Source organism: Podarcis gaigeae (genome assembly GCF_964106915.1).
Source record: "Podarcis gaigeae genome assembly, chromosome: 2".
Lineage (NCBI taxonomy): Eukaryota > Metazoa > Chordata > Lepidosauria > Squamata > Lacertidae > Podarcis > Podarcis gaigeae.
The window spans coordinates 51862920-51881123 of NC_139679.1; the positions used below are offsets into that span (position 1 = coordinate 51862920).

At 46.2% G+C, this 18204-nt stretch overlaps 1 protein-coding gene across 1 annotated transcript in view; it reads right to left on the reverse strand.

Moving 5' to 3' along the window:
- The window catches only part of ABLIM3 (actin binding LIM protein family member 3), a gene marked incomplete at its 5' end in the record, with an annotated part of 67138 nt that overhangs the window by 22200 nt on the left and 26734 nt on the right, over positions 1–18204 (reverse strand). The window contains 7 exons of the mRNA XM_083728202.1: positions 553–651; positions 1642–1771; positions 2650–2679; positions 6191–6346; positions 6929–7000; positions 9167–9225; positions 14357–14444. Of these exons, the coding sequence (XP_083584328.1) occupies positions 553–651; positions 1642–1771; positions 2650–2679; positions 6191–6346; positions 6929–7000; positions 9167–9225; positions 14357–14444 (634 nt within the window). The remainder of the gene's footprint in view (positions 1–552; positions 652–1641; positions 1772–2649; positions 2680–6190; positions 6347–6928; positions 7001–9166; positions 9226–14356; positions 14445–18204) is intronic.

Here is an 18204-nt window from a genome sequence, read left to right on the forward strand (position 1 = left end):
AAAAGGGGCAGGTGTTGCCCTCCTTCCCACCCTCCCTGCAGGAGGGGCGTGGCAGTGGCCCTTACCTGGTGGCCCCCGGAGTCTCTGCTGGAGGGGAGCAGCCATCTGGCAAGCCCAGTTAAATCTGGGGGAAGGGTGCAGCGGGCCCTGAGGGGAGCAGGAGGAGTATAAGATAAATTATCTGTCAAGGATGGGTGCAGAAGGGCTCCTAGCTGACAGATAAGCTCTGCCTTGTGGTCCTTGAGGGAAGAGAATGGAACGAGAGGGACAGGAGGATCTCTTCTTTGCAGAAGCGGGAGAAGCTGCACAGGGAGGGTGCAAACAAACTTGGGGGGAGGTGGGGGTTGAGGCTGCAGGTCTTGTTTATGGATGGCCTCTGACATGCGGATGTCTCTTGCTGTTGCTAGCTGACTCTAGGCTGGCAGTAGCACTACTCATGCAGTATGCACACTTGGCGCATGCATGCGTGCGTGCATGCATGCAAAAATAAAACCAAAACCAAAAAAGATACAGCGCTCCTTCACAGGCTGGCCAGAGGCCTCCAGAGCCTACCTGGAATGTGGAAATGCTTAGGAGCTTGGTATGAGGTTGGTGTAGAAGACCTCACATCTAACTGGCTATAGTAGGGGGAGCTGCGCCCGCTCTCTGTTCCTTGAAAGAGCAGATTGGAGGGAGCAGCGGAGAAAGAAAGAAAAAGAGAGAGACAGAGAGAGAGAGACAGAGAGAGAGAGGCAGAGGAGAATCGGTGTTAGAAGCAGCCATGTTAGAAGAGTAGCAAGCCACCTGTGAACCAATGATGGGGATGCATGAATGATGGAGGGGTGGGGTGGGAGGTGGTCATGAAGACTCCTACACGCCACGGTGAGGGGAGGGGTGTTGGGTCCACCAATGAAGAGGAGCCAGAGGAAGATCCCACAGGTGCATGTCATCAGTGGCAGTTCTAAACCTATTCCAGTAGTACCCAAAATTCCATGCCAGGATTTACCCGGTGCCACAGGTGCAGGCTCAGTGAAGGTTGTACAACTTAATTCATTTCGGCAGAGGCTGAGGTTCTGGTGGGTGGGTGGGGCAATATGCTACAGGAGACCCAGAATAAGCCAGTTCTGCTAGACATGCTTTTCTCTGCATTTTTTCCTTCTCTGCTCTGCTCTTTTTCCTAAGTGCAACATGTCAAAACCCAGTGCCAGTTGTGTTCATGCTGAAGAACTCCTTAGCACCTCTGTCCGTGTGCCTATGAATCCTGGCGCATCCGTTGCTTCCCACATCATCTGCTCCTTTCCGTTTCACCACTAGCGCAGGACCTTGAAGTTTTGAAGTGGCCACAGAAAAGGGAGAGCGGCATATGCGCCAATGGAGTGTGAAGTCCCAGTAATCAACCCATCTCTACCCTGAGGACAGACAGTAGCAAAGTTGGCCAGGTGTCCAGAATGTTCCTATGTTCCTCCATAACAGAGGAAACTGGCCAAGGGGGTGTGTCCTCTTTGCCCTTCTCCCCACCACCACTGAGACGTGAGGCTTCGCAGTGCAAGCTGTTCTGGGAATGGGAAGATATTCCGGCCTTGAATGTGCCTTGGAGAGAGGCGCATATGTCTTGATGATGCCACAGCGCTGGCTTCTGCTTTGCATGTGTACTCGGCTTACCTGAGCGATAATAATGGTGCGGTGAGCGTGGGATGGTGGGGGACATGCCTTGACGGCTGTAGGTGGGGGAGTCGATGTAGCCGGGGCTGGAGGCTCGCCTCTGTCGGATGTCCATGCTTTCATATATATCCTGGAAAAGGGAAAGAGCAGTGATGGCAAAAGACTCAGCCCTTAGGGAGGTGCAAGCGCATGAGACCCCTGGCCAGTGATGTGGGTTTTATGGAAAATATGGAATTGGAAGATATTCCAGAAATGTTTTCCTATGCAAATACACAGGGTAATTTGCCTCAGAATATTTCCAGTTTGCCTGGGGGGCGGGGGGGAATTCTGATGCCCTAGAGCAGTGATGGCCAAACTTGGCCCTCTAGTTGTTTGGGGACTACAATTCCCATAATCCCTGACCACTGGCCCAGTTAGCTAGGGATGATGGGAGTTGTAGTCCCAAAACAGCCGGAGGGCCAAGTTTGGCCATTACTGCCCTAGAGAGTGATCTATTTGAACATGTTTATTTTACTTGTACTTAAAAACTTTGAAACTTCCCTGATATTTGCAGTTGTCACCCCTTCACTGTTATAAAATGAACCTACGGACATTTTCCATGGAAAAACAAAGCATTAGGAAAAGTTTCTGTCCCACATCACTGCCCATTGCGCAAATCCTAGCCCTCTACTTTTGATTTAATTTTGTGCAGGGCAGACTGTTCTCTTTCTAGCCAAGGGCAGTGTGTGTGTGTGTGTGTGTGTGTGTGTGTGTGTGAGAGAGAGAGAGAGAGAGAGAGAGAGAGAGAGAGACATTACAAAGACAGTTTGCTTTACCCTGAGCATTCCTAATTTAACATTGTCATGGGGGACGGTCACCTTCCAGTGTCTAACCACAAGGCTTAGTAGCAATGCAGTTCGACCCTTTAGTACCCAGCCAAGGAGCTTTCATGGTCCAGCTGTCAGCCGACAGTTCCTCAGCTCAATGCCACATGGGCCCTCATATTAGTCTTGTGTGCCGTATGATTACCTGAGAATACGGAGAGAGTGTTCCAAGAGACTAGAAGTGACAGGAGACCAGAGACAAGCCACGAGGGAGTGAAGAGCGAGGAAAGAAAGAGAGTGGGGGAAAAATGATTACAAGCTGACATGACTGCTCAAGGCCACAGCACAGTTCATCTTCCCGCAAGTTACTGTCCACTTAGCAAGACCTACAACCTTATTAGAGCTGTCAGGGGATTGAGAAAACCTGGGAGGGAGACTCCAAAGTTAACACAAAGGAGGAGCAAACGTGTGTGTGTGTGTGCATGCAGCAGAGTCCAATACTTCTCTTCTCCTCAAATATATGGATGCTCAGGAGTCCTCACTGGAGTTCCCCATCTTTCAATGAACAGCCCACCCTAAGCTCCAGCCTTTCCCCTTATTGCCACCACATTTAGCAGTCTTTTTTAAAGCTCTATATGTGAACAAATATGGGTTTAATATACAATAGAACGTAAGATGGCACACCCAAGACTACGGATATTATATTAAGCTCCGTAGCATCCTGCTTTCACTACTGTAGGGGATCAGCGCATATCATAAAGGATGAGTCTAGCATGGCAGATGCCATCAGTATGACACATGAATCTGGTGGGCCAGCATGAGCACCACATATTCCATGTATCAGACTTATGCTTGCTCATTCAAACATGATAAAGATGCAGTCCTTTAGCAATTCCACTTCACCTTCATTCCCTTCTTTCTCAGGGAAAATGAATGTCTGCAGTGGTTCTGACCCACCCTGCAGGTTCATCTTGAACTGCTGCTTCTCCTCCACAAAATACAAAGTGCTTTTAGCACATACAGTGGTACCTCAGGTTACGGACTCTTTAGGTTACAGACGCTTCAGGTTACAGACTTCGCTAACCCAGAAATAGTACCTCGGGTTAAGAACTTTGCTTCAGGATGAGAACAGAAATTGTGCTCCAGTGGTGCGGCAGCAGCAAGAGGCCCCATTAGCTAAAGTGGTACCTCAGGCTAAGAACAGTTTCAGGTTAAGAACGGACCTCCAGAACAAATTAAGTTCTTAACCCGAGGTACCACTGTATTCACAAGAGGAATGCTTGTGAAAGCAAGAGTGGAGATATGAGGTACCATTCCTTTTTGGAAAGCCAAACCTAAGGCTTTCCAACTGCAGCAAACGAATCAACACTCCCAACCCGGCCTGACTGCAATGCACTCAACAGAGGATCAAGAAGAGCACAGTTCAGTGCAAGCAAGAGCCACCACATGTCAGGAAATCTGCAACTGCAGGCACGCCATCTCTGAGCCCTGCAAAGGGAGGCTTCCGTGAACAAGGGGAGAATGTGCACGCTATACCTATAAAGCACATTTCCCTCCTCAAAGTATTTTGGAAGCTGGAGTTTGTTGAGGATTGCTGGAGAAAACTGTGGGCTCATCCATGCATCCGCTTGTCCTGCTGCTTTCTCCCTGTAAAAATCTGCTCTTTGCCACTGAATCAGAGCCAATGTCGATCGGGTTTTGCACAGGTTGACATTTGCTCCGATTCAGAGCAGGTTTTCCTGGGGAAAGCAGTATGGCAAACAAAAAATCGCCCAGACCTGTGCCTAGGAAGAATGGGACACACATAATGACCGCTCCCCGCTTAAAACGGGGGGCGCCCTTTGCGTGGACGCGTGCAGCCCCTAGATCTGGAGCGGCTCCAACAGCATAGGCTTGGCTTTGCCTTCCCTCAGGTGGGATACCTGGAGGTCTCCGCCTACCTCAGTCAGTTGTCCAATCCCACCTGGGGGAAGCGTTGCCAAGGAGACCAGGCCAGGTAGGGGAGGGTTTACCTGCCCAAAGGAGGGAGGATCTTACCTGGGAATTCTCACTTGGCTCCAGAGCTTCTCCCACCCTACCCACCCTCAGTTAATGTCTTATTTTGCAGGTTAATTTTTCCTCACAGGTTTTGCAGGTTAACTTTTCTTCACAGGTATGCGGGCGCTGCTACGTTAAGGTCGCTGTTAAAGGCCCGGAAAGGAATTTCCCTGCATTGGCAGGTTTCGCCTTTCCCGTAGCAAAACGTCACAACTTTGGCGGTATCAGGCCTTGGGCGGAATCCTTTTGTCCATCTTCCTCTTTGCGGCGGCGATACCAGGGTTCCCCATTAAAGGGGTTTTCTGAAGGGAGGCTTTGACCGTACGCCGAAAGGTCGTCATTGCTCTCCCCTGCGGTGGCGGCGTTACGGGGGCGGCTATCTCTGCTTGAACATATGTTCTCCAGAGCCGGCCCATCCCCCCCCACACTGGATAACCCTGATGCTCCCTAGGTCCCCGGCTGGGGACTGGGGAGGGAGAACGCCCAATGCCTGAGCCAAGGTCTACCCACATTTGAAATTTAATAAAGTTGTGGCCAATTTAATCCCATAGCACGTTGTCTTGAGTCGTTATTCCACATGACGGGGGGACCACGCGGGATCTGGGGACTCCGCCTGTCCACGCAAAACCTCTTGGATCCATGGTTTCTAGGCATGGGACAAGCAAAGTGTGGACAAGCCCTTTGTGTGGTACAAACTATAGTACCTAGAATTCTCTTTTACATGTTTTCCATAAAATTGCGCATTTTATTCTTTCTCATTTTTGTATTTATCTTATTCTAAAATGCACAATTTTGTTCACATTTTACTATAAAATATGCATTTATGCCTGCATTACGGCACTTTCTTTTTCTTTTTTAACTAGGAACTGTATCATAAAATTTGGAGAATCAAGAAATCTATAGTGAATCAGTGAGACCCCCATCCTTCTGCACATCTGAAAAGAAAGCCCTGGCTTGTTTGCCTCATTTTCTGCTTCAAGGCTATTGTGATCCCCATGCTTTTCCAATCTTCAGTGAGGTTTGGACATATGAAGACAAAGCTGAAGGGAGCTCCTTGGATGTGTTTGACACTGAGGGATAAGCCTTAGGAATTGTTCCTCAAATAACTCTGTACTTCTCACACTACATTTAAGTAACTGGATCTTCATCACTTACCCCTGAGTAGACCACACAGACTATGGGTGGTAATCAACTAAGTTTTACTTAGCAGAGACTCACTAAAATTAATTAATATAACTAAGTTAGGGCCATTAATTTCAGTAGGTCTACTCTGAGAAAAATTTAGTCGACCACCCCCCCTAACTGGAAGGTGTTATGATTTTCCCATCTATATCCCTGTAGCAAGGGATGGAACCAGTATGCTCAGAACAGGCCTTACGTGGGCATTTTCTTTCTATTGAGAAGGTGGCTACTTAGCAATAACAAATTTGGATTTTGCTTTCGGTAAGTGTAAGAGAAATGTATCGTGACTCTCAAACAACTCAATCAAAATGAATAGGGTTACAGCACGGTTGGGGAACATGGAAGTCCAGCATCTAGAGGGCTACGAGTCCCAGCAGCCCCAGCCAGCATGGATGATGGGACTTGTATTCCAACAACATCTGGAGGTTCCCCATTCCTGATCCACAGCTAAAGTTTATAGAGAAGTCTTTCTACCACAGACCTTGCTGGCTCCCTACATCCCAGGTGAAATGGCTGAGAAGCTGTACCTCCCCATAGCTATATCTCTCCAGCGTCTCGTCCGATGTGTATCTGTGATAGGGCTCATAGGAAATGAGGTCAGGGCGCTGCACCTCGTAGATGGCTTTAATCTTGGGAAGAGCGGCCAGGTCTTTGTAATTAAGGATCTCATTATCCACTTTAGCCTAAGGAAAGGGAGAGACAGAGACAGAGACAGAGACGCAAACACAGAGAGAAAGGTAAAGAAAGGGGAACTGGGGGTGCAAGGGTAAGAAGGGGCAAGTTGGAATAAACAGGTTGAAGGCATCATCAGAACAAATGGAGCCAGATTGTTACCAGAGGTGAGAAATGGGAAGGGTTGAACCTTGGAGGAGGTGACAGGGGTTATCCTAGGTAGATGAGGCAACAGTGGGAAAGGAGAATGCGGGCCAGGATTGGAATCATGAATTGCCTTGGCTAAATGCATCTGAACCCTTTGAGTCAGATGATGCTCAAAGAAGCCATATCAGCATCAGGGCCCTTTGGCAGTAAGGCATTCAAGGACTTGGTGTAGACATCTTGGGCTGAAACTGCCAAATGTTTGCCTTTGTTCCCAGTCCATAAGAATCCATTTCTCAATGGCTACGTGGGTGCATTGGATGATCACTTCTTTTCAACCTTTCTGGGATCGCGTAAGGGCATGTCTTCCCAAGCTTCACCCGTAGGAGCTGCAATGCCCAGTCCTCCAGCCACTACATGGCCTGCTTCAGCCACAGAATTGTACTTACACAGATGACTCTGTTGGGGGAACCAATGCTTGAGCCAGGTGGGGAGATGGATGTCTCTGAAGTTCTTCTGTGCTGTGTAGACAGAAAAGGACGGAATGAGTTGCAAATGACGCCAGCCTTCCTTCCAAAACCTGGTCCCCTCAAGATGTTATTGGGCTATAGCTCCCATCATCCCTGACCAGTGGCCATGCTGAAAGGGGATGATGGAAGTTGGAGTCCAACAACATCTGGAAGACCTCATGTTGGAGAAGGCTGAATTAAACCTTCCTTGTCTCTTGTTAATCAACACTGAAGGACACAGTTCAGCCAACCCTAACCTGAGTGAGTTGTGCATCTTTAGTAAAGGCAAATTGGTAATCTACCTGCCTATATTCCTTCTGCTTAAAAAAACCATAATTTCTGTAATTTTGCTGCACTTTGACTGCAGTTTGCAGGAGGGAAGAAGATGTTGTCTATGATTATGTTTTCTTTAGTAGTACATGAGAGACGCAGGGTGCTGGGAGGGACACTCTGCCTTCCATAATGTGTAGTTATGCTTGAGACTCTAAAGGCATGTTGCACAAGATTTTTGTTGCTGCACTGTGCACTGAATCATGTCACCTGATCCCTACAAGCCGTGTAGCAGCTTGGCCAATTTATGCACCAACCCAAGCTAATTGACCAGAATGAATGGCTGCTCTTCCCCTTCAAAGTCAATTTGGAGCAATATTTTAGGGGTGATGATGAAACAATGTGAAATCAGGAGACAAGTCTTCACATCTCTTGTAGTATTGCTTACAATCTTTGGTGTCTAGAAATGCAATGATGAGGCATCCCATCTGGAGTCTTGTCCTATTCTGACCACCATTTCCAGAATACAAATGGCCTTGGCCCAGTATACCCGAAGAAGCGTCTGACCCCCATCTTGCAGCTCCGAGGGCCTTCTGGCAGTTCCCTCACTGGGAGAAGTGAGGTTACAGGGAACTGGGCAGAGGGCCTTCTTGGTAGTGGCACCTGCCCTGTGGAATACCCTCCCATCAGATGTCAAGGAAATAAACAACTATCTAACTTTTAGAAGACATCTGAAGGCAGCCCTGTATCAGGAAATTTTTAATGTCTGATGTTTTACAATTTTTTATATGTGCTGTAAGCCGCCCAGAGTGGCTGGGGAAACTCAGCCAGACTGGCAGGGTATTATTATTATTATTATTATTATTATTATTATTATTATTATTACAAGAACAGTTCTAGCTAAGCAGGAGATATAACTCACTGCCAAGAGTCTGACACCAATCTTGCTGAGTTTTATTTTCTTGACAAAATGCAAAGTTCTGAAGCCAACCCACTCAAGTGGTGATTCAGTTCCTGGAATTAGAGTTTAGCTCTGTTTTGATTTAGAGCATGGAAATTTAAAATAAATATTTAAAACATGGGAATTCAAATCTAAGGCAGAATTACTGGATCATACCAAAGACCCATCTAGGCTAGCATTGTGTTTTCACAGAGGCCTAATAGATGCCCAGGGAATGTTTGCTATTTCGCAATCAAGCAATATGTAAATGTTGTTAAACAAACAAACAAAATTAACTAAGAAGCAGGTAGCAGTCTCTTTGGGAGAGACTCCTGGGCAGGAATCTATGCCCAAGAGTTGCATTTGCATTATAGCCAAAACAAAAAAGGTGGCAATTGCATAAAGAAGATACTGAGAGCCATTTCATAGCGCATGCAGAGACTGTGTTTGCCAATGATGCACCAGCTATTATGCTGGTGTTCACAGCTGTGCATCTTCAAACATGCAGCTGACATGTACCAAAGAGCCAGGGTCAGCATATTCCCATTTGGATCCTTAAGCATTTGGATACTTTTTTTGTGTGTGTACATGATTATAACAAATGCTGGTGCAGATGTAGACAGTGTAACAGCTGTGTACAATATAAAGTGGTTCGAGACTATGAAGATAGGAGAAACAAGAAATAAGTCCACAGTCAGTCTGTACTCCTTGGTTAAAGCTTCAAAGCTTCAAAGCCTGTAATCTTAGTTCAAGTGTATATATCCCTGTAAAATCAAAGCCTTTGGATGCTAAATTTAAGGCTTCCTCTCTTTCTGCAATTGCTTTGTAGAAGGGCTATGACTTTCAAAGCAAGTAAATAAATTAACTGGCTATCTTCCAGCTTCTAATAATATATTTCCACTTGAGGAACTCCCCCAGCCAGCTGTTGCCAAAATTCTCCTTCCCGTCCATTCCCAGCTCCATCTTACCTTTAACTTTTTTTCTGCTCGTGCTGCTTGTTTGCAGATAGGATGCCACACTTCTGAACCTGGAACAGAGCAGAAGGTGAGGACTGCAGGGCTGTCCAGCTGTGATTCTGATTTACATAACATTACCCAGGCTCATTAAAACAATACTCCTGAAAGCTTCATTGCTCCTTGCTCCTGACCCTATTACTGTTCCCTCCTGCTGCAAGGTGGTCTGTTCATTTCACCCAACTGGTTCCTATTACTGAGGTCCTAAATCTCTTTGTACCAAAAATTCCACTTGGACTTGAACATTTTCAGCGGCAAGCTTATTGGCACATCCAGCATTTGTATCACCCTTCTTTCAACACTGATTAGAACTTAGATAGTTTTTGCTTGGAACTAAGAGGATGGTGGGATGCAGGTGGCGCTGTGGGTTAAAGCCTCAGCGCCTAGGACTTGCCGATCGAAAGGTCGGCGGTTCGAATCCCTGCGGCGGGGTGCGCTCCCGCTGCTCGGTCCCAGCGCCTGCCAACCTAGCAGTTCGAAAGCACCTCCGGGTGCAAGTAGATAAATAGGGACCGCTTACCAGCGGGAAGGTAAACGGCGTTTCCGTGTGCGGCTCTGGCTCGCCAGAGCAGCGATGTCACGCTGGCCACGTGACCCGGAAGTGTCTCCGGACAGCGCTGGCCCCTGGCCTCTTAAGTGAGATGGGCGCACAACCCCAGAGTCTGTCAAGACTGGCCCGTACGGGCAGGGGTACCTTTACTTTACTTTTTTAAGAGGATGGTAGCAAAGTCATTCTACTCATTGTGTGAATTGACAGGAGATTTCTACTAGCAAGGGCCATGTCCATTTCTGTGATTACATGTGTGGCATGTTCCAACTTTGTAACATTGAAAGCAACCAAGAGGCCATCTGGTCTAACACTCTGCCATAAGGCTGGACCATCCAATCCCAATCCTGCAATTTGTGCAATCCCCACACCAGATTGCAATAAGCAGAGGGCAGATGCAACTGCAATAAAATGCCCCAAGAGCAAAAAGTTTGACTAAGTCAAACAAGAGCACAAAAATGTTATATCCGCATTAAGTAGTTCCTCCTACTGTATGATGGCTATTTGTAAGACAAAGGGTTGGAGACTTGGTTAACAAACTGGGTATTGGTCCTGGATGCCAGTACAGAAGGAAATGCAGATCAGCAAGGTTCTGCGCAATTCCACCCCTGTAAGGAGTGCTCTGGAGTGGGAACAGAGTTGGTCAAGGCAAGTAGTTGCCAGAGAGGGGGAAGGCCCAGCAGTCTCAGAAGAATACAGCAGTCTGAACTATTACTGAACCCAGAAGGCAAGGCCTTCCCCGTTTAGCTGGCAATCTCCACTTGAGGAGAGAATCCTTGCCCTGGCTTCTCCTCCTCACCTAGCAACATAACTGGCACCATTGTCTGTGTCAGGTTGTAGCTGAAGGCTGCAGCAACATACAGCACTAAAGCAATGCTAAGAGAGAAAGCAGTGGATCAAATACGTCAAACCGAGAAGATATTCTTCAGGGTTCCCTAAGAATCTAGGGCTAGTTCTGAATAAGGCAGTCCAGAAAATACAATGCAAGACAATTCAATAAAACCACCTTGGGTGCTTGGGCAGAAGTACATCAATATATTAAATACATAACATCAATCCTCAATTGGATATGGGTGGCCATTTTAGAGTGAAATTCAGGTTCCCTTCCCCTCACTCATCTGCTTCCCTATAGCAGGGAGGAAAGAGACATGCTTTCAGACTTAGAAGTGACGCTGCATGCCATTGATTTTTATTGACTTTCCTAAGATCCTTTCACCTTAATGGTGTGGTCAAAGGAACAAACTATCAGGTGGTGCTGAAAAGGTGGATGCTAGGAAGAGACACAACACTTATACTGTAATATGATTCTGCATGTTTCAAATCTGTGGCTGTATCATCCTCCCATGGACATTTTACTATTGACCTAGGTCTCAAAGCTGACTAGTCTTGGCTGCTGGTAAAGGTCAGGATAAGATTACAGCTGTTCTTGTTATTCTTGCATGCTATCTACCCAGCAATTCATAGACATCGTCCATCATCCAACCTGCCAGACGGATACCTGGAAAATGTATAACACTGCCATAGGCTCAAAGCGAAATCAGAATGGGTTGTCCTTGCAGACAGCAAAACACTACCATCATAATGGAGTCCAGCAGAAAAGTGGGCACCTGTTTTACCAGCTTGATAAGATTTGTGTTCAGGACTTGAAAAGATTAACTCCCTCCTCACCCCAGTTTTTCCCTTTTTCTTTTGCTCAACTATTATTGAGTAAGGGAATAGGAGAAGTCAAAGCAGTAGACCTTGTTCTTGTAGCAGCCTTAGAAGCTCCTATGGGTGATCTGGGAAATTACGTCAATACCTTTCCAAGAGTTGCATGCAGACCAAATCATCAAACTGGTTTGGTCATCCTCCTGGTCTGCAATCCAGGAAGACCAGAGATCAGCATGTAATCAGGTGCAGGTGCAAGGAAGACTGCAGGGTTTGGCCACATCAGAGGTACTGGTTTGTCCAGTGGGCAAACTGCAATTTACTAGCTTTTCCCAAAGAAAACATTAACTTGCCCCCACCCCATTCCCCCCTACCTGTTGCGACATTATTTTTGTGAAGCTGCAAATGCACACATAGGTTTCAGGATGTTTAAAAACATATTGTGACACTTTTTCCGCTTCTCAAGCAATGAGAAGCTTCAAGGGTGCAGTACTTACCTGGGTTTCGTTTCCTTTGGAAGGAAATTCCTGGAGGCTTCTTAGAGTTTTGCAATAATTGTATTTATTTACAAATATACAGGTTGGTCACAGGTGGAGATTTAGCTCAAACACTCCAAAGGACAGCCAAAGTCTACTACTTCCACATCAGATCTGCAGAAATGAAGCCAGGAGCCTAAGGTGCTCATAGAACCCATAGTCAGCCCTCTCTCTCCATCTCTCTCTCTCTCTCTCTCTCTCTCTCTCTCTCTCTCTTGCTCAAAACACAGTTTCTCTTCACATACAGGCACCTCAGGAGCTTCCAGACTGTTGCAATTTTGTAGGTGGGATTCAAATGCATGCCGGTAAATTCAGGTCACACAATTAAGTGGATTTGGAGCTTCTTGCCCAACAAACCCTCTTCTCACGCAAAACCAGCCTTTTTGCAGTAAGGGAAATAACAGAGAACCACACTGGAAAGTGTAGGATAACAACTGGCCATTTAACCAGTGGTGTGTGGTCAGTGGACTAGGAGGACCAGGTTGGTCCCCGAAAATGTTCCTGGTAAATTAGAGTATTGAAGTATTAACGCCTGGTGCCTCCTTCCCAAAGCCCAGGAAGCTTCTGCCCAGCTTAGGGAGGGAGGCATGACACTCACACGCATGGCATTGGGACATTGGGGCACCACACATGTGACGTTGGCATCCCACCCTATCATCCTCATAAGCTGGTGCCTCTGGCCCTAACTTTTCCCCTACAAAAAAATTCACCAAACACCACTGCATCTAACCTCTCTGCAGACAAATCAGAATGATCAATATACAGCCATCATATAAACTTTTGTGCACATCAGTTAGGATGAATGCTCAATAAACAAGTCACCATTGGAAGTAACTGTAGATTATAGCATCCTTAGATAAAGTGGAATAAAGGAGAAATATCTTTTTTTCTAGATATTTCTAAGAGCAACCAGGCAATCTTCATAACAAAGGGAAGTTCCTAGTCAGCTCTGCCAGGCTAATTAAGGCAGTCTCCAGCAATTAATTTGCCCAACTCCTCAGCTTACAACATGGGAGAGAGAACACCTTCTACTTCCCAAGACATGCTTCTAGAAATCAGACTTGCTCTGAACAGCCATTTAATGTGATAAGTAGACATTTATCATCCTTCCTCTCTTGTATTGGAAATGTATCCTAAGACAGAGGTGCGCATAAAACTGCTGATAGGAAACATAGGAAGATGCCTTATACTGAGTCAGACCATTGGTCCATCCAGCCTAGGCCCATCTATGCTGTCTGGGATTTCAGGCAGGGAGTCTTTCCCAGCTCTACCTGGACTTGGCAGGGATAAAACTTGTGACCTTCTGCATTGAAAACAGCTGCTCTGCCATGGAGGTACAGCCCTTTCCCTGAAGTGACGGAAATAATGTAAGTAGAGAACCCTGCTTAAGAAGAAGGTGTGGGAAAAGGAGGTAGAAGAGGGACAAAAATGAAGCTGGGAATAAAATCTTGGCTGATTTAGCCCCATGCGGTGGATATACACTCAGATAGAATTGGAGTAAAAGAGTGTGAAAGCCAATCCTGATCTTCTCATGGCCATTCAACTCATTCCCTCCCAGTCACAGAATGAATAATTATTTTCCACAGGCAGAATCCCACCCACCTTCTCTTCTACACTGTATCGGTATACGTTCCCGCCTCTTGGCACAATGTTTTTGAGGGCCGTGGTCACCATAGCAACAGGATCCTCTCATGGGCTGGAGGATCAGGCAATGATGGCCAGGTGCAATGCATGGAGGAGTTGCTCTTTCTCCACTCCCCCATCCTAGTGGTTGATGGGCCAATGTGACACTAATGGCACTTCTGCTCCCCCACAATGAAGCAACCATCAATTGCCACCCAACATAGACAACAGCCCCTCCCTAAGCCAACTACTCCAGCAGTGCGAGGGTGGGAAGTAGCTAACCCTGCAATTAACACAGACAGACACAGGGTAATTAGTGACTCAGGGTGACGAGCACCTAAAGGTTGTCTAAGGGACAAACACTCCCCCCACCAAAGCTGAAAATAGACCCATAAGGGGAAAGACACCCTAAGCTCACATTGAGACCCAGTAATTATTTAGCTCTTCCTCTTGCAAGTGCACGTACCACCACAACTTCTCTAGTGATCTGAACTTGTTGCAAACAGGAAATGCAAATAAGTTGGCCTCAGGCTTCGTCATGTGGCCTCTCAACACGGGTCCCCGTGAAACAGGATTGATTAACATGAAATCTCTGCTTCTCGCAATGCATCGTGAAGATTAATAAATTCATCTGTAAGAAAATGTGGAGTGCCCAACACTCAAGTAACATTCACAACACCCTTAAGGAATTTTAGAAGCTCCAAGTTTTGAATACCAAGGTTGTGTATGAGGCTGGGAGAGAAGTAGACAGTCCAGAGTGAGACCTTTCGCCCCAGAAGCTGGTGTTCCTACCTGTGAGGTACATCTCTTCCCCTTCTGTGAACATCTGGTGACAACGCACACATCTGGCACAAGTGGGGTGATAATGCTTCCCTCCTGCCTAAACAAATGAATGAGAGAAAAGAAGATCATCAGGCATTTAGGTCTAGTCAACTTACGTTTCGACAACACTCTTGTAAGAATTATTTTATTAGTTTATTATATCTCTTAATCTTGGCTGTGGTTTACAGAAAGAATAAAGCAGCCATCACCAACAACATAAAATATAATCACTAAAACAATTCTGAAGTTTGGTGGAACAAAAAAAAAAGAGTTTTAAATTGGTTCCTTAGAGCTATCAAGGAAGGGGCCCTGTGGCTAGATCAATAAAGAGAGTTCCAAGGTTAAATAAGGAGCCACAACCAAAAAGGATCTACTCCGAGGAGGCAACAATCAAGGAAGAGTCCCAGAGGAGTGATGCTCTAAAATAACTTGATCTCTAGGTGGGAATCATAATCTGAAATACCCAGGCAGTTTAGAAAACTCAAAACCAGCACTTGAAACTAAGAGTCAATTCCATGTTATGTTAAACACAATGGCTAGTCCTTGAACACATATTATTTCTTGCAGAAATAGCCAGCACTGACCAGCTCCAGTTCAGATCAGGACTGTGGTGTGCAGTGCTGGTGGCTGTGGGGGCTCTTTAACCCTTTGCCCCCCACTGTGGTCCCAATCCAGACTGCCCCTTCCCCATGCCTGAAATTTTCATGGCAATAATAGCTGTCAATGGCCACTAGTTATGATGGCTCTGATGCCTCTGAATACCAGTCACTGGGGAACAACAGTGGGGTGGGCTAGTCATCTCATTGCCCGCTGCGAGAAACACAGTGCAGGGTGTTTCTTTTTTATTCCAGTGCCAGAGTTCCAGGGCTCATCTACACTTCTGCTTGCCCCACTACTTTCCCTTGGGAAAATCCACTCTTTACAGTTGAATCAGAGCAAATGTCTGGTTTTCTCCAGACTGATGTTTGCTCTGATTTAGCATTAAAGAGTGTGTTTTCGAGGGAAAAGTGGTGGGGCAAAGGCAAAACCACCTGAACTTACGCCTAGAAAGCACAGGACAAGTGGAAAACTACTAGGACTCCTGGTTTCTGGACGCAGGAGAAGCAGAAGTGTGGACAAGCCCTGAGTTGCTACTGAAGTTCACTATGGCTTAGCACTAGATGCTGCCTTTTACACCTAGCAAATGGAGTACCTGGATACCAGAATGGCAGGTAGTCACTGAAACACAAAGTTGGTTCTTCAAACTCAGAATTCCGCATTAGTCTTTGACCTAATCTATGGGGTCATTCGAAGATTACAGAGGGAGAGAGCTTATAGGATCCACCCTAGTGATAGCTCTGTGACAAAGAAAGCCCACAAGCTCAGATCTGTCACACTGAATAAAAGGGTCATCTTTTCCCACCAACTTTCAGCTTATGTCAATCCAGTGACTTTGCTAGAGTTGGGCAGGGTGACAAGTCACAGCACAGCCAAGCCCAGGGTGTCATCCTAGCTGTGAACTACCGCTGGAATAGTGTGACATTCTTGTTTTACAAGCTGTCACTAAACGAACCATCATCATCTGGCGATGCTGGACAGATCTGGCACTGAGCAATGGCTGCAATGAAGTTGAATGTTCAAGTCTATGCCGGATGAGCAAAAGCGGAAGCCATGTTTGCTATCTGAGTATTCAGTCCTGATTTCTCTTGAGAGGGCAACTTTTATTTTTCTGTTGCCTTCAACAGGATTAGAAATAGCAACCTACTATTTCGCCCACTTGTGATGTAAGAAGGCTGTTCTCCCTGCCCTTTAAAACAAGGATAATAGGCTTAATTGGTAGCTTGCTTCCATTCAAAAGTGTCTGCTAGGATTTCAATTATAGGCTCACTTGCAGGGCTTCAGAGCTCAGATGCAGCCACTGGTTTAACTTGGTGCAATCAGCCCCATTCTGTGCAAAGCACTGCTCCCAAAGGGACATTTTACAGCAGCAGCAGCAGCAACATCATAATAATAATAGAAGGAAGGATGAGGGATTGTTGAAGGGTGTGGGGAGGGGGAAGGATAGTGAAGGCTTTTAATTAGAGAAGGGACTTTTAAAGCTAAAGCCAGCATTAAAACCAGTAATGGCTTTCCTAAGAAAGGGCCACATGAGTCTCACAACACATAGTTGTCAGCTAGGCTGTCAGCACAGCAATCAAGCAATGGTGCACCAGTTTTGCCAACCACTGGTGGGTAGTATCCACTGGGACCAATAGACTGGTCAAGAGGCCAACAGATGGTGGCCCAGGAGCCACTGGCAGGTGCAATCACAGCCACTGGCAGGCAGAACTAATCGGTCCTAGTTCTGCCCCCATTCTCTTCCACCTTGCTGAGTTCTACAAGGGCAACTCTGAGACTGAGGAGGAAGAAGTTGACAGCAAGGGCCACTCTCTGGCCTGGTTGTAAGTAAGGCAGGCAGGGTGGGGGCTGGCTGAGGGCAGACTGCGGTGGGTGGGACAGTGTCCCATTTGCCCTAATGTACTTCATGGCTTGTCATTTCTGCCTGAATAATTGTTGCACAAAAATGGAACAAAGCCCATTGCTCTCCTGTGATTGTTCAACTGCTTGCCTATTTTATGGAGTTGCCGGGCCCCTGCCACAAAACCAGCCTTAGAGTTCAGTGATGATTAAAGGCTGGCCCAGCCAGCCCGTCAGCCCATAGCATGCATCCTGGGGTTGTTATCTGCACCAAGTCCTGTATTTCCTGAGATATGTCCTAGTGCTCAGGATTTCTGAGTGCACTCATGGATGCGAGGGACAGAGCATGCATGCGCAACCCTGCCCTGTTCCCAGTTTGAGCCTGAACATTTTCAGGCAAACGCCTGAACAGGTCTGATGCCACCAGATAATCTGGACACATGGGCAGCATCCACAACACCTAGTTAAATCCTGGGATGTCCTTCAAATGAAGACAGAGAGGCAATTCCTTCACCCACTTTGCACCCACCTCTCCTCTTCACCCACCATGTGAACTGACAGCTTTTAAATAAGCATTTTTATTGATAATGTAAGTCCTGCTCTGACCCTCATTGCCATCAGCCAAAGCCAGTTTACTTGGATGTCAGAAACCCCACTCTGCATTTTCCATTATACAGAAAATGCAGATAATTTTTATACCAAACACTTTTGGGAGTCAATTTGTCCTCAGTGCAAGCTAGGAAAGGTCGAACCTATTACTTTTGGTTTTTGTCAGTTTCTCATTTTTCTAATCTTAAATTCAGTCCTTGACATTTCCAAATCATTTTGCCACATATGCATACGCGCGCGTGCACACACACACACACACACACACAGTGCTCCTGAAAATTCACCAGCATTTTCATGTGAATTTCTCATAACATACATAAACATGCAATTTGCCCCCATCGTTATCACTATTTTTTCACAAAGCATTGTTCCCTATCACAATGCGATTTTGTATATTATTTTCATTCAGTAAGTATTTTTATGCACACTTTATTCTAGAGTGTGCATTCTTGTACACATTACTTGGCCAGAGAACTTTATTGTAAAATTCAAAAAAGTGCAAATTACAAGGGATGGCTGGGTTTCAGTTTGTGCATTGTTTCAGAAAGTGCAGATTTGGTAGGTTGAATGTGAATGGAATCAAATTCCTCCCTCTTCCTGATGCAAGACTCATTCAACACAGAGAAAAGAAGAAGAAAATGAGCCGGCTGAGCTGCTAAAAAGCCAACCAAGACCAGTGCTTCAGCCCTCTGTTTTGTTGCTGTATTATCCAATGTTTCTCCTCACATGTTTCCTAGTTTTAAAGGGCGGGAATACGGAAATCAATGATGATC